General features: G+C 42.8%; 1 protein-coding gene across 5 annotated transcripts in view; it reads left to right on the top strand.

Moving 5' to 3' along the window:
• Positions 1-15906, top strand: part of LOC135506192 (pleckstrin homology domain-containing family G member 3) — a 119842-nt gene that overhangs the window by 36948 nt on the left and 66988 nt on the right. For 4 of the 5 annotated variants that reach the window (XM_064925682.1, XM_064925686.1, XM_064925683.1 and 1 more), the window contains exon 1: positions 13526-13883. The exons of the other annotated variant lie outside the window; for it this stretch is intronic. In XM_064925682.1, coding sequence (XP_064781754.1) covers positions 13676-13883 — 208 coding nt within the window. In that variant the 5' untranslated portion in view covers positions 13526-13675. Of the gene's footprint in view, positions 1-13525; positions 13884-15906 lie in introns of those variants that run through there. 5 annotated transcript variants of the gene reach the window in all.

The raw sequence follows: 15906 nt of genomic DNA, 5'->3' as shown, positions 1-15906 counted from the left end.
TCAAGAAATATGTCATGGTTTGTGGGGACCCAAAAAAGAGCTCCTACACATTCCTTCTCTCTTTGAAATGCTATACTTTGGCTTTGATGTCTGCATTCATTGACGTTTTATAGTTCTGTCTGTCCCCCCGTCTCCTATACTTTGTGTCTCATGTGTTACCACTCACGGTGAATTGAACCAAGTGAGGGAATGCTGTGATCCTAGGAGTGTGCCAAGGTTACAGTTTATTTGAAAGCCAATGGCCTTTTCAGTAGCTACTAGTGGGCCCTTGCCCAGGGGACACCACTGCATCAGGATCAAGAGCCGGTCTCTTGACCTCACCGAGCAGCAGGGATTAGGTTAATCTGGCCCCATTGGATTGAGCAAGAATAGGGTCAGTACAATGGGAATGATTCCAAGAGATAAACATGTCCCTTTCTGAGAGACAGTCCTATGAGGGTCAGTTGTCCTCACCCAATTGTCACTGCCCCCACACTGTTCTGCAAGTGCCAAAAACTATTTCGACAAAGTTCATCCCATTACGCCCATCCTGGATGCAGGTAGATCAACATTACTGCTGAGGTCATATACTTAAAACACCTATTTTGTAGCCTGATCCCAGGTCTGTTTGTGCTCTTGACAACTCTTGCTCATTGTCAATACAAACCGGTTTGGCATGACAATAAGTGATGCGGAGTTGGCATGATGGCACAAACAGATCTGGGATCAGGTTACATATTTTGTGTGTCATCAGTAGTTGTTTTGGGTCACACGGTGGTCTGACACACATGCATTAAAAGTTGAAAACCGTACATTATGTAATAGGTTGTCTAATCCTGTATCCATTTGTTGCAGGACAAATGGAAAATTGTTATAACAACGTTCTCTATATTTTGTGGGGAAAAAGGACTCCCTGGTTTACTATTAATTTAGAAAGGTCTGTTCCGAAACGGTTAATGACTTTATCAGAACCATTATTTTTCAATGAGATAACGGTTAAGGTCTGAACAACGTAGTAGACTCTTGTCTACTACATTGCATTAACCTCATTCTACAGTATATCTTTATAATCTAGCTGGGCTGCGAGGACAAACTTGCACTGATGCTGCACTCTTGTTGTGTGAACGGTAGAGTTGTAAGCCCATTACCACAGATGGTCAGGAGATTTTCCTTAAAGGCCCAGTGCAGTCAAAAATGTGATTTGCCTGTGTTTTATATATACTTCCATACTATGAGGTTAGAATAGAAATTGTAAAAATTATTGTAATGTCCTTTTAGTGTAACAGCTATTTGAAAAGACTACCTGATATTTCAGGCTGTTTTGGTGGGATTGGGTTTTGGCCTGCTTAGTGACATCACAAAGCAGTAAATTGTTTAATAGATAATAAGAAAGAGTTAAACTCTCTGCCAATAATAGCTAGTTTTCAGTTTTCACCTCCCGCAATTAGACAGTCCGAGCTAAATTCTAGCTTGAGAAATTGCTATTTTTGTTAGTTTTCAATGGAAATGGTAAAAAGGTATCACAGAAATGATTTGAAATTGAGAGAAAAACGGCTGCATGTGACCTTTAAAAAAAATTAGCGGCCACTCAAGCACATTTGGGTTTTATCTGTTGTAGTTGTAGCGGGAGGGCGGATTGGTATTAAGAACGCAAAGAAGGATGACTCATTTATAATCCCCAAGTAGTCAAATTACCCAGCAGGCCATTCTAGTGCTTCTGGACTACAATACTCCCAAGTGTGTCATTGTCATAATTATAATTTAGAGGTGGAGATTATTGGGCTTTTTACACATGAAATGAAGTCCACTCACAGGGCAGCGCAGGTTCCTAACCACTCTGAGTGAAAAGAAAGACTGTCCTCCTTTTACTGGCAATGATCAAGAACTTGTTGCATCGGGTTGAGTACTGTACTGCGCCTTTTTGTCATAATTTGTTACTTGGGGAACCTGATAAATCCCAAGATGCAAAATGATACTGGATTTCATAATTCCCAGTGTCAATCCTCATTGGGTCATTTATTTTCCATGTTTGGTTGCCTCAAAACAAACTATAAATGCAAATTGTGAGGATTTAACAACCACGTGATGGTTCTTTATAAGCGATGTTGGACTGAGGCACCTGCCTCATCAACTTTATCACTGAACTTGGTTTATACACACACACACACACACACACACACGGGGCGGCAGCGTAGCCTAGTGGTTAGAGCGTTGGACTTGTAACCAGAAGGTAGCAAGTTCAAACCCCTGAGCTGACAAGGTACAAATCTGTCGTTCTGCCTCTGAACAGGCAGTTAACCCACTGTTCCTAGGCCGTCATTGAAAATAAGAATTTGTTCTTAACTGACTTGCCTAGTTAAATAAAGGTAAAACAAACACACACACCAGTCTGCCATGAAACTCTGCACAAATAATTTATTGTTTTAAGTGTGTAACACAACAATCCAGCGACGCACATCTCTAGTTGCCCATACAAGCCCCAGAGAGGCTGGGATATAGCTTAGCCCCAGTTGCTGTGCGTTACCTCCCTGATGAGGGCATGTTTTCTGGAGGGAGTCACTAAGAGAGACCGAGGGCGGGACCGGCTAATTGGCTTGTTTCCAGTGGTGGAAAAAGTACCCAATTTGTCTTGAGTAAAAGTAGAGACCTTAGAAAATGACTCAAGTGAAAGTCACTGGATGACCAGGGATGTGCTCTGTTTAGTGAGTCCTCCAGGTCAGAGACAGTAGGGATGACCAGGGATGTGCTCTGTTTGTTTAGTGAGTCCTCCAGATCAGAGGCAGTAGGGGTGACCAGGGATGTTCTCTTGATAAGTATGTGTTTTGGACCATTTTCTTGTCCTGCTAAGCAGTCACAATGTAAAGAGTACCTTTGGGTGTCAAGGAAAATGTAAAAAGTAAATTTTATTTAGGAATGTAGTGAAGTAAAAGTTGTCAAAAAAATAAATAGTAAAGTACACATACCAAAAAAACTACTTAAATAGTACTTTATTTTGTTACTTAAGTACTTTACACCACTGCTTATTTCACATCAGACATCCATTTACATTGACATTGAAGTCATTTGGCAGACGCTCTTATCCAGAGCGACTTACAAATTGGTGAATTCACCTTATGACATCCAGTGGAACAGCCACTTTACAATAGTGCATCTAAATCATTTAAGGGGGGTGAGAAGGATTACTTTATCCTATCCTAGGTATCCACTTTACTTAACAGCCCTAGAGACAGACACTCACCAGGAATTTGCAGAATTACAATAAGGAGTGTAGAATGACTGGAATCTCAGTTATTCTGCCATGTCTGTAGCCCACAAATTAATCAAATATTTGTGCGCTCCCTGGACACGAGTAGTTAATCTTGCATAATCCCTCTCAGCATGTTAGAATACCAAAATGTGGAAACTGTTTTGTATGGTGATGATAACAACAGTGCTTTACGCTGTAACTCACCTCATCCACCACTGATGTTTAGCGAGCACCCACCTTGGTGATGTCATAGCAGCTCGTCTGCACCACAGACTTCACTACACATCAGCTGAGCGTTATGGGTGAAACATGCCAATTAGGATACAGCTTCCAATATTAAGCTCAAGCTAAATGACTCGTTCTCAGAAAGGAATGACCACAATTAAAGGTGTTGATGGTGATACAAAACCAACCCCACACCACGTGACTCTGATCCCCTGCACGCTAATCCAAATCCACTTTGCTTATCATTTGCTTGTTAACAATAGCCATATTAGAGGGTGGGCGGAATGACAAAGTAGCCTGGTCCAAGATCTGTTTACCCAGTCTGACCAACGCCAGTCATTATTATCATAAGAGTTGGCTCTACAGAAAACCGGGGACCAGGTTATGGAGGAAGCGCTTCTGTGGATGAAATGCTGTGTGGAACGGACTGTGTTGTCCTATTCTCTGATTTGGTTATCTTTTGTTCTGGTTGTGGCGCACCAGGCAAACCCCCTCAAGAGAACCCTTGTGTTTTCCAAACAGACCTGCATTATGCTTCTGCCCAAGACAGAAAACCCAGCCATGGGATAAACAAGCGCCCTCACAAAAGGGCAGCGCTGCTTATTCTTTTAGTATGGGGGCAGGCGGTACGACAATATAAAAAATGTGATGACATAACTGCAACCATCTTTGTCTATGTACTCTTCACTAAATAGCAAAAATACCACAATGTATATTGTTATTGTTCAAGAGCTTGTATATATTGTGATTGTGGCCTTATCCCATACTGTACAGCAGTGGTTCCCAACCAGGGGTACTAGGACCCTGTGGGTACTTGGCCTATCCACAGGGTGTACATGAGAAGACTCATGAGAACTTAGGCTTACTGATAAAATGTACATGAGGTAATTTACATTTTATTTAAACTTTTATTAACTAGGCAAGTCAGTTAAAAACACATTCTTATTTACAATGACCGCCTACCCGGTCAAACCCGGACGACGTTGGGCCAATTGTGCGCTGCCCTTTGGGTCTCCCAATCACGGCCGTTTTGTGATAGTCTGGAATCGAACCAGGGTCTGTAGTGACGCCTCTAGTGCTGAGATGCAGTATCCTTTGATTGCTGCGCCACTCTGGAGCTCTGGGTAGAGCAAAATTCAGTTGGTGGTACAGTAACAAGAACTGGTTGGGAACCACTGCTGTACAGTATGGACCAGCACTGTTGTACTGTTTCTCAAAATGCATACAGTTGTCAGAATCCATGTTTTCCCTGCTTCCAAAGTAGCTGTCTATCAACCAGCTCCCATCACCCCTCTGGTCTCGTCTGTCACAACACCTGTAGCGAACACTCCATTCCCAGATCATTTTATTCCAGGCTTATAATGGCTACCTTTTTCAGGGTTGCCAAATTCTGGAGACTTTCACCAAATCCCTCAGTTGGAGGATTCTCTCCTGATTCTGGGAGTTCTCCAAATGGGATTGGTGGTGAAGCTGGGAAGTTTGTTAAGAGTTTCCAGGAATGTTGCGACCCTAGCTTCCTTTCATGTATTTCGTGTCAGGTTTTAATTATAGCTATATGTGTTGACAGGAAATACAGATTTTTATTACATCTATAGGTGTTGACAGGAAATACAGGTTTTAAATGTAGCTTTAGGTGTTGACAGGAAATACAGATTTTTATTATACACTGCTCAAAAAGATAAAGGGAACATTTAAACAACACAATGTAACTCCAAGTCAATCACACTTCTGTAAATCAAACTGTCCACTTACGAAGCAACACTGATTGACAATACATTTCACATGCTGTTGTGCAAATGGAATAGACAACAGGTGGAAGTTATAGACATTTAGCAAGACACCCCCAATAAAGGAGTGGATCTGCAGGTGGTGACCAGACCACTTCTCAGTTCCTATGCTTCCTGGCTGATGTTTTGGTCACTTTTGTATGCTGCCGGTGCTTTCACCTCTAGTGGTAGCATGAGACTGGGTCTACAACCCACACAAGAGGCTCAGGTAGTGCAGCTCATCCAGGATGGCACATCAATGCGAGCTGTGGCAAGAAGGTTTGCTGTGTCTGTCAGCGTAGTGTCCAGAGCATGGAGGCCCAACCAGGAGACGGGCCAGTACATCAGGAGACGTGGAGGAGGCCGTAGGAGGGCAACAGCCCAGCAGCAGGACCGCTACCTCCGCCTTTGTGCAAGGAGGAGCAGGAGGAGCACTGCCAGAGCCCTGCAAAATGACCTCCAGCAGGCCACAAATGTGCATGTGTCTGCTCAAACGGTCAGAAACAGACTCCATGAGGGTGGTATGAGGGCCCGACGTCCACAGGTGGGGGTTGTGCTTACAGCCCAACACCGTGCAGGACGTTTGGCATTTTGCCAGAGACTACCAAGATTGGCAAAATCGCCACTGGCGCCCTGTGCTCTTCACAGATGAAAGCAGGTCCAACTGAGCATGTGACAGGCGTGACAAGAGTCTGGAGACACTGTGGAGAACGTTCTGCTGCCTGCAACATCCTCCAGCATGACCGGTTTGGTGGTGGGTCAGTCATGGTGTGGGGTGGCATTTCTTTGGGGGGGCCATGTGCTCGCTAGAGGTAGCCTGACTGCCATTAGGTACCGAGATGAGATTCTCAGACCCCTTGTGAGACCATATGCTGGTACGGTTGGCCCTGGGTTCCTCCTAATGCAAGACGATGCTAGACCTCATGTGGCTGGAGTGTCAGCAGTTCCTGCAAGAGGAAGGCATTGATGCTATGGACTGGCCCGCCCGTTCCCCAGACCTGAATCCAATTGAGCACATCTGGGACATCATGTCTCGCTCCATCCACCAATGCCACGTTGCGCCACAGACTGTCCAGGAGTTGGCGGATGCTTTAGTCCAGGTCTGGGAGGAGATCCCTCAGGAGACCATCCACCACCTCATCAGGAGCATGCCCAGGCGTTGTAGGGAGGTCATACAGGCACGTGGAGACCACACACGCTACTGAGCCTCATTTTTACTTGTTTTAAGGACATTACATCAAAGTTGGATCAGCCTGTAGTGTGGTTTTCCACTTTTAATTTTGAGTGTGACTCCAAATCCAGACCTCCATGGGTTGATAAATTTGATTTCCATTTATTAATTTTTGTGTGATTTTGTTGTCGGCACATTCAACTATGTAAAGATAAGTATTTAAGAATATTTAATTCATTCAGATCTAGGATTTGTTATTTTAGTGTTCCCTTTATTTATTTTTAGCAGTGTATCTATAGGTGTTGACAGGAAATACGGATTTTACATTTAGCTATAGGTGTTGACAGGCAATACTGGTTTTAAATTTAGCTATAGGTGTTGACAGGAAATTCAGGTGTGGTTTAAATGCAGATTCCTCCTCTACTCAGAATTCCTGTGTGTCACAGTCAGTATGATGAGAAAATCGTGATGTGTATGCACACAAGCTTATGCTGTTTGTCTATTTTTGTCTATTTTCATTTGCGAGTGCATCTATTTTGTATGTCTATTCATTGCCCATGTTTGAAAAACATACGAACGATCGCTGTTACCTCCAAAGGGCAGTTCCACTACATTTCAACTTAATTTTCATCATCAAGTTTCAAGTTTTAATATCACATGCACAGTGAAATGCCTTTCTTGCTAACCCCAACAATACAATAATTAATAACAATGTATTACTAGAAAAAAAACACACACGAAAAATAAGAATAGGAAATATTAAATATGCATACAGGAAATATTAAATACAGGAAATATTAAAGTCAGCTATTTACATGTACAGGGTCACTGTGGGGACGAGGCATCAGGATATAAGATAAACAGAGTAGCAGCAGCTTGTATGTGAGTGGGTGTGTGTGGAGTCGGTATAAATGTATGTGCATATTATGTGTGAGAAAATGGAGAGTGTGTGTGTGTGTGTTTGAGTGACAGTGTATGTAGAGGGCAAAGACTGAAATAAAAGGTCAATAAGGAGACAAGGTTAACACAGAGAGTCTGTGTAGCTATTTTGTTAGATTGAGGGTGTTGCTATTGCCATACCAATCAGTGATGCAGCCGACTTATCGTCGCTGGTGATCAGGCCTACAACCGTCGTGTCATCAGCGAACTTGATAATTGTTGGATTCGTGCCACACAGTCGTGGGTGAACAAGGAGTACTGGGGTCGGCCTGGCAGGAAGTCCAGGATGCAGATGGAGATGTTCAGACCCAGAGTCCTACGGTTGGTGACGAGCTTGGAGGGGACAATGGTGTTGAACGCTGAGCTGTAGTGAATGAACAGCATTCTCTCACATAGGTATTCCCCTTATCTAGGTGGATGAGGGAAGTGTGGAGAGCAATTGAGATTGCGTCGTCTATGGATCTGTTGGGGCGGTATGTAAATTGGAGTGGGTCTTGGGTGTCTGGGATAAGGTAGATGATGATGTGCTGTAACCAGCCTCTCAAATCACTTCATGATTACAGAAGTGAGTCCTACAGGGTGGTAGTCATTGTGGCCTGAAGCCTTAGAGTTCTTGGGAACAGGAATGATGGTGGTCATCTTAAAACAGGGGGATTACAGGCGAGGACAAGGAGAGGTTGAAAATGACTGTGAATATGCCTGCCAGCTGTTATGTGCATGCTCTGAGAACACACCCTGGAATACTGTCGGGGGGGCCCATGGCCTTGTGGGTGTTGACCTGATTTTAAAGACCCTTCTCACGTCGGCCTTGGAGAGAGAGTTCAGGCACTCCTCAGGGTCTTCAGCTTCTGTTTCTGCTTCTGATTTTTCAATACCGATTATTGGAGGACCAAAAAAAGCCGATACCGATTTAATCGGCAGAATTTTTATTTAATTTATTTGTAATAATGACAATTACAACAATACTGAATGAACACTTAGTTTAAGTTAATATAATACATAAATGAAATCAATTTAGCCTCAAGTAGATCATGAAACATGTTCAATTTGGTTTAAATAATGCAAAAACAAAGTGTTGAAGAAGAAAGTAAAAGTGCAATATGTGCCACGTAAGAAAGCTAACGTTTCAGTTCCTTGCTCAGAACATGACAAAATATGTAAGCTGGTGGTTCCTTTTAACATGAGTCTTCAATATTCCCAGGTTAGAAGTTTTAGGTTGTCGTTATTATAGGAATTATAGGACTATTTCTCTCTCAACCATTTTGTATTTCATTAACGTTTGGCTATTGGATGTTCTTATAGGCACTTTAGTATTGCCAGTGTAACAGTATAGCTTCAGTCCCTCTCCTCACTCCTACCAGGGCTCGAGCCAGGAACACATCGACAACAGCCACCCTCGAAGCAGAGCAAGGGGAACAACCACCCCAAGTCTCAGAGCGAGTGACGTTTGAAACGCTATTAGCGCGCACCCCGCTAACTAGCTAGCCATTTCACATCGGTTACACCAGCCTAATCTCGGGAGTTGATAGGCTTGAAGTCATAAACAGCGCAATACTTGATGCATTGCGAAGAGCTGCTGGCAAAACGCAAGAGTGCTGTTTAAATAATGCTTACGAGCCTGCTGGTGCCTACCACCGCTCATTCAGACTGCTCTATCAAATCATAGACTTAGTTATAACATAATAACACACAAAAATACGAGCCTTAGGTCATTAATATGGTCGAATCCGGAAACTATATCATCTCGAAAACAAGACGTTTATTCTTTCGGTGAAATACGGAACCGTTCCGTATTTTATCTAATGGGTGGCATCCATAAGTCTAAATATTCCTGTTACATTGCACAACCTTCAATGTTATGTCATAATTATGTAAAATTCTGACAAATTAGGCGGCCCAAACTGTTGCATATACACTGACTCTATATGCAATGAATGCAAGAGAAGTGACACAATTTCACCTGGTTAATCTTGCCTGCTAACCTGGATTTCTTTTAGCTAAATATGCAGGTTTAAAAATATATACTTCTGTGTATTGATTTTAAGAAAGGCATTGATGTTTATGGTTAGGTACACGTTGGAGCAAGGACAGTCTTTTTTTTGCGAATATGCACCTCATCGATTATATGCAACGCAGGACATGCTAGATAACTACACATGGTTGATGATATTACTAGTTTAACTAGTCATTATGATTGATTGTTTTTTTTTATAGGATAAGTTTAATGTTAGCTAGCAACTTACCTTGGCTTCTTACTGCATTCGCTTAACAGGAAGGCACATGGAGTGCAATGAGAGGCAGGTGGTTAGAGCGTTGGACTAGTTAACTGTAAGGTTGCAAGATTGGATCCCCCGAGCTGACAAGGTAAAAATCTGTCGTTCTGCCCCTGAACAAGGCAGTTAACCCACCATTCCTAGGCCGTCATTGAAAATAAGAATGTGTTCTTAACTGACTTGCCTAGTTAAATAAAGATTAAATTAGACAAGAACAGCTCAAGGACAGAACTACATAAAATGTTTAAAGGCACACATTGCCTAGATATCAATGCATACACACAAACTATCTAGGTTATGGGAAGTATCTTGTATCTTGTCCGAGAACCATGTTTCTGAAAAGCAAAGAATATTGAAGTTCCGATAGTCCCGTCGGTAGCAAATCCACGATCAGAGGTCATTCATCTTTTCAAGTGACGTTTATTAGCCAGTAGAATATAAGGAAGAGGTGGCCGGTTTTCCCTTTGCCTAAATCTCAACAGGATCCCCCCTCTCATGCCTCTGTAACGCCTGCGTTTTTCTTCTTTGGTAGCCTGGAATTACAGAGAGAGCCCAGGACAGAGGGGTCAAGTAGAAGCTGTAATTGGGGGTTTATTACTGCCTATCTGATGTTCAAGAGTTCTTGTCAGTTGTAAGAAATAATAACGGATACTTTTCGTGAAAATAGAGTAAAAATAAACAACAAAATAATCACATAACAGCAAACTTGGGTTGGAGCTTGCTAAACGGCAGCCATCTTAATATCATCTCCAGCACAATACCAGTTTCTACATATGTGAAAACAGTGCAGTTCTGTCTTGTAGAAAAATAAATGAAGTAAAAAATGTTCTACCAGATGACATCAAAAATTTAAACATTTTAAAAAGTGATGTTCAAACACTACGAGAGTCGTGAAGACGTGGGGAGCAAGAAAATACCCTCCCTCGAGCCAGAAACTAGTTGTAGAAAATACCCTCCCTCGAGCTAGAAACTAGTTGTACGTTTTGAAAATCACTTTTTCTTTCTTTTAATCCTACACTGTGATGTCACGGAGAAGCATTTCTTTTAAACAACTTTCCTTCTTCTCTTTTTAACCACAGATCATAGAATCGCCTAGTTTCACCTGTGTAGACACCGGTATGGTGCGGAAGATAATGAATATGTTGAAAATTGGCGGAGCTGCCCTTTAAAGATGAACCATTTGCGCTCTCTTGAGTCACTTATCTGATTTCCAAAGTTCACTTTGAATTAATTAGGCTTTCAACGGGCACTTACGTCATCTACCCTTCTCAGCAATGCCATCTAAGAATAATCCTAAATGCTCCCCCTGGTTAAGTATTACTGGCAAGGCATGGCCAGGGACAACATTTGACTGTTGTAACCCTTTACACTTGTGGGAAATGGGCTTATATGGATAGGGCTTCATTTGAGTTTCTTACAGAATAAATCTGAAATGCATAACCGTGGCATGGGAAAATTGGTCTAATAAAGGTAAGGACAGTTGACGAGACTGAATCCAAACATTACACTGTTGATTTTATGTGCCTTTCTATATTTACTGTACTTTTCTCTCCATTTGTTGATAACAAAATCAGAACATACTTTGGATACATTCAGGGGCATGATAAGAATATTAATTGGAAATGTGGGGTAGGTGCAACCTAAGACGAACAATAATGACGAGGGTTTGAGTGCGAGGCAAACTGACTCATTCTGTCCAGGGTATGATACCTTGTCACCAGGTAACTGTACATCAACGTCGTGATCATAAATGTATGAGTTTTATGACATGGAAAAGTGAAGTGCACATTTGGACTGTTTGGCTTGCTTGTATGACATCAAAGTGGTATTTGTTATAACCCTCAAAGGTCTCATCTTTCATAATACATAGTCCTCTTAATTAACAGCATTTCCCCTCGCTTGGACAACAAAACATTTCCAAAAGTTGCCCAATTAGTTGGAGGGATGGGGGAACTTTTTGTTGTGGGAGGAGCTCAAGTTCAGAACGGCTTTCAGTCAAAACCCATACAGCGCTGTGAATCGCAGAGCCAGAGCTCTGACATGTATAACATGTTACTGTACAGCCTCGGCTTTCCAATTTAGCCATTTATCAGTGCCCATTTTCAACCCGTTTACATACGGGTACGAGTGTAAAGGGTTAAAGCAAATTTCCTGCAATATTACATATTTTGCCAATGGTGTGGAGAGAACATTTTACAGTTTTAAAGCTAATTTCCTGCAGTTCTACACTTTTTGCCAATGGTGTGGAGAGAACATTTTACAGTTTTAAAGCTAATTTCCTGCAGTTCTACACTTTTTGCCATGGCTTATGCGGCGTTCTTATGCGATCAGAGTGACTCAAACGTTATAACAAAATCAACGGGGCACCATGCCATTTTTTGGTATTTTAAATTCTCCCTGACAGGCAAGATTTTATTTATGAGATGTGTTACTGCTCAAAGAGGATCTTATTTAAAAAGATATTGGTCCATAATGTTGTTCTACGTTAAATCTAGTTTTAATCGTTTAGGTTTACACTGAAAACATTTGACCATCCCGAAAATGATCAAATTAGCAGCGGCGGAAGCCACATGGACTCCCACAACAGCCGTATACACACCATATGAACCAGGGAGGGCGTTAGGTGGCTATATTTAGTCGTATAGGGGAAACACTGGGGGGGGGGGTGCCTTTACCAAATGAGTCAAACTCACACACATCAAGCAGTAACCCCCCCCATGCCCACGCTCAGCCTGTGCCATTTGACATTCCCAAGGATTCCCTGCCACTTCAAAGCCGCTCATAGGTCAGAGAGAAATAAGGACGGACTTCAAACCGACCGGTTCAGTAGGGAAAGAGCCCTCAGTCCACGGCTTCCTCTGACCCGACACACAGAAAAAGGAATGGTCTTCTAAAACTTAGTGTTGGAAAGGATGTGTTACTCATAACAGAGGTGGGCACCACCGCACTGCCCACATCTCTGCCGTGACACGCCACGCCACGGGGTAGATGAGGATATGAGTTGGCACAGTAACAACCCACAACAACCGCAGCTCTCCGGTGTAACTGCCTTGCTCAAGGGCAGAATGACATTTTAAAAGCGGAAGACAAATTCCGGTTGAATGCGTTCAGTTGTGCAACTGACTAGCATACCCAGCGCTTCCAGAGCTTGACATTACACTGTATGGTGAAAACTCACCTATAACACACCGACCTGGGTGATACCACGGCAACCATTAGGAAAGCCCACCTTCAATGGCATGTCTATGGGCCTATATGAAAGTTGCAGTTGTCACTGTATAGAATGTAAAAGGATGGTTCTTATGTTCTACATTCCATTCATCTTATTGTTGTCATGCACTATGTTTACATATGGTTCAGTCATTTCACCTGGGACTGAGCTCACACCAATCACTGGTCTTGTCTGCTCCTGGTTTGAGAATAGTATTATGATGCCAAATTCTTCTCACCCATTAGCTGATTAGGATAGAAATATAATTCATTTAATTCTATGTAGCTACTTCTACACCATTTTATTTTTTAATTAAAAAAAAGTATTTCTCATTCGATGCTGTTTCTCTGTGTGCAGCAATATTCCTCAGACACTGGGTGTTATTGTTCTGAGAGCCGAGGCACTGCCTCCCTAGGCAACCACTCCTCTCCGGAGAAGTGGAACGAGAGAGGGAGGGGGGGGGGCGAGGGACAAGTCTCTTGTGGAAGCCAAGGCTGGTAAGGGAGATAACGTTACATGCTGTGCATTCTTGCAATCACAATCTAACCTCCTTTCCTTCAACCACCCTCCCTCCCTTTCCTCCAACCTCCCTTCCTCTCTTTCTCTTATGGCCATACTTTGCGTTTGACACCTAACACCCTCCCTGATTCAAATGGGCGTGTGTGTGTGTGTGTATGAGTGTTATGGGCGCGGCAAGACCAGGTGGCTTCCTCAGTTGCCTTCCACTTGTGGAGCTGTAGAGGAGTATGTCTGAAGCTCCCACCGGGAACACTGCTCACTACTTTTACCTCCGTGGGTTTGTGTAAGACCGCACCTGGTTAAGATGTGTTGTTGAGACGACCTGGCACTCAAGTTTGGTACCCCATGAAGTGGCCTGGAGTGGGTCAGTCCAGCAGGTCAGTGCACTCGGTGTGTGGGAAGCAAGAGAGAGCCATGAGCACTCTGGGTCGGTCCAAGGACAAAACCTGGGGGATCGCCCTCAAACCGGGCATGGAGATGGCCACCCTCCGGAGCGCCTGGGAGGAGAGAAAGCTCCTGAACGGATTCAACCGCAAGTTAACCCGTTGGTTCGGTGAGTCCTCGACCTCTGGAAATTGTTGGATGGTAGTATTCTCTGTTCATATTTACCATGTTCACATTCAGTCTTAATTCCCTGACAACGATCCCAAGGATCACTTTGTTTTAGTGGGGAAGCAATGAGGTCAAGATTTTAAAACCTGATACTGCTTGTTGACATATTGCAAAGAATTGTAAAATCTGGGAACCTTTTTTCTACCTTCATCTTTCTTCACCCACCACTCGTTCTGCCATTCACTTCCTCTATAATGGGATTTATTTATTAAAGAATCAGCACCAACACTAAGATTGCTGCAATCAATGGAGCCTGCATAATTTCTTGTCAGCATGATACTGCAGCTTCGGCCCTACTTATAGGAAGCCCAAGAGACAGGACCTCTGGGATGCTTTGGAGAAAGCCAGTTGGCTGTCTTCAGACGCCAAAGCCTGTATCTATGGGACCGAAGCAGGTATCCATAGGACCAAAGCCTGTATCTATGGGACCGAAGCCTGTATCTATGGGACCGAAGCCTGTATCTATGGGACCGAAGCCTGTATCTATGGGACCGAAGCCTGTATCTATGGGACCGAAGCAGGTATCCATGGCAGTCTGTCTCCGGAGTGGCGGTTAAGTCCCGTGGCTTTATAAGCGCCTGCTGGTTGATTTGTGTGTTCACGGCACAGCGGTGGTCGGGGAACCTTTTCCAGATGTGCTCCACTTCGCAAAGAAGTCACTTATATTTCAACGGTGCAGAGGTTATTTGATTTTAGGATTTCTATGAATCATAATTATTGTTTACAGTTGTATCCCAACTGGTATTAGGGGAGTCGAAGCTGGATCTCTTAGAAAGCCTGGACCCCCCCCCTCCTCCTCCAGGTGAAAGAATCATTCACCATGAAAATGCTGAACATGGGTTGGTTTATTCTCTCTCCATGCCCGTCTACATGAATAGGGTTTACAGGAGTAAGATTTGTATTTATACTAGCCTGTGATTTATATTTGTAAACGCTAGTTCAAAGATGTCACCACATGCCTGAGACTGTGTCTGCTTTGAGATTTATGTCTGTGTGCATGGAGAAATGACTTCATTTTGATTTATAGTGTTTGGATAGGTTTGAGTGCCTTCGTACGCGTTAGTATTTCATTCTACGGGTTCATTCTACACTATATGTACAGTATGTCTCCTTTGCGTGTATGCACACATTGATTGACCCCATATTAATCATTGAAAGTCACTATGTAACAGCCTGTTACATTCTGAAATTGTCGGACAGGCTGAAATTGTCGACATAGCTTTAAATCTCAAGTGTTTATTTAGATTATTTTCTTGACTGCACTGTATGGAAGGAAGCCTTTTCCACCAGTAATATAGTAAAACAAATCTATAGTATCTTGCACTTTTTAAATAGTATCTCAAAATACAAAAATGTTGAGATAGTAGATCATACTTATTGGATGTGTTTCTTCATTTGAAGCATTGTCTCCAAAGGAGTTTTCCTGGGGCACAGTGGGACCTAGGTAGGCTAACCTAACCAGGTAAAACTCTGGACCCTAGTTGTGGGGTATGGCATAGTAAAACAGTTTTATTACGGGCTGTGATTTGACCCGTTCTTTCTAATCCGGTCATGTGGGTTTAAAAACCCCACTAAAACAACAACTGCAATTAGACAATAGAACTAACCGGGTTTAGCTTGCTTTATGCAGGGTTGCGTTGTGTAGGTCTTTGCATCTGTAGTTAAAACGTTACTCCCACAGTATGTCATCACTATTTGGTTAATTTTTATTTTTATTAAGGTCTAGGTAGCCTAGCCACCCAAAGTTTGAGTATGAACCAAATTCGATCACATTCATATTTTCTCTTATCACAAATAAATAGATGTATGTTAGGCTATATATACATGGCTTAAGCATAAATCCATGATGTTACCACTTGGTTTCCCCTGGCCAGAGGGGAATATACAGTAGGGCATAGGCTTCTTTAGGCTGCCTGCAGCTGTGGTTATCGGAAGGCTACAGTTGATCAGACTGAAGGACAGAT

This window comes from Oncorhynchus masou, chromosome 19 (assembly GCF_036934945.1).
Source record: "Oncorhynchus masou masou isolate Uvic2021 chromosome 19, UVic_Omas_1.1, whole genome shotgun sequence".
Lineage (NCBI taxonomy): Eukaryota > Metazoa > Chordata > Actinopteri > Salmoniformes > Salmonidae > Oncorhynchus > Oncorhynchus masou.
Note: the sequence above shows the minus strand (reverse complement) of the source record. Positions and strands in the feature narration are given on the sequence as shown.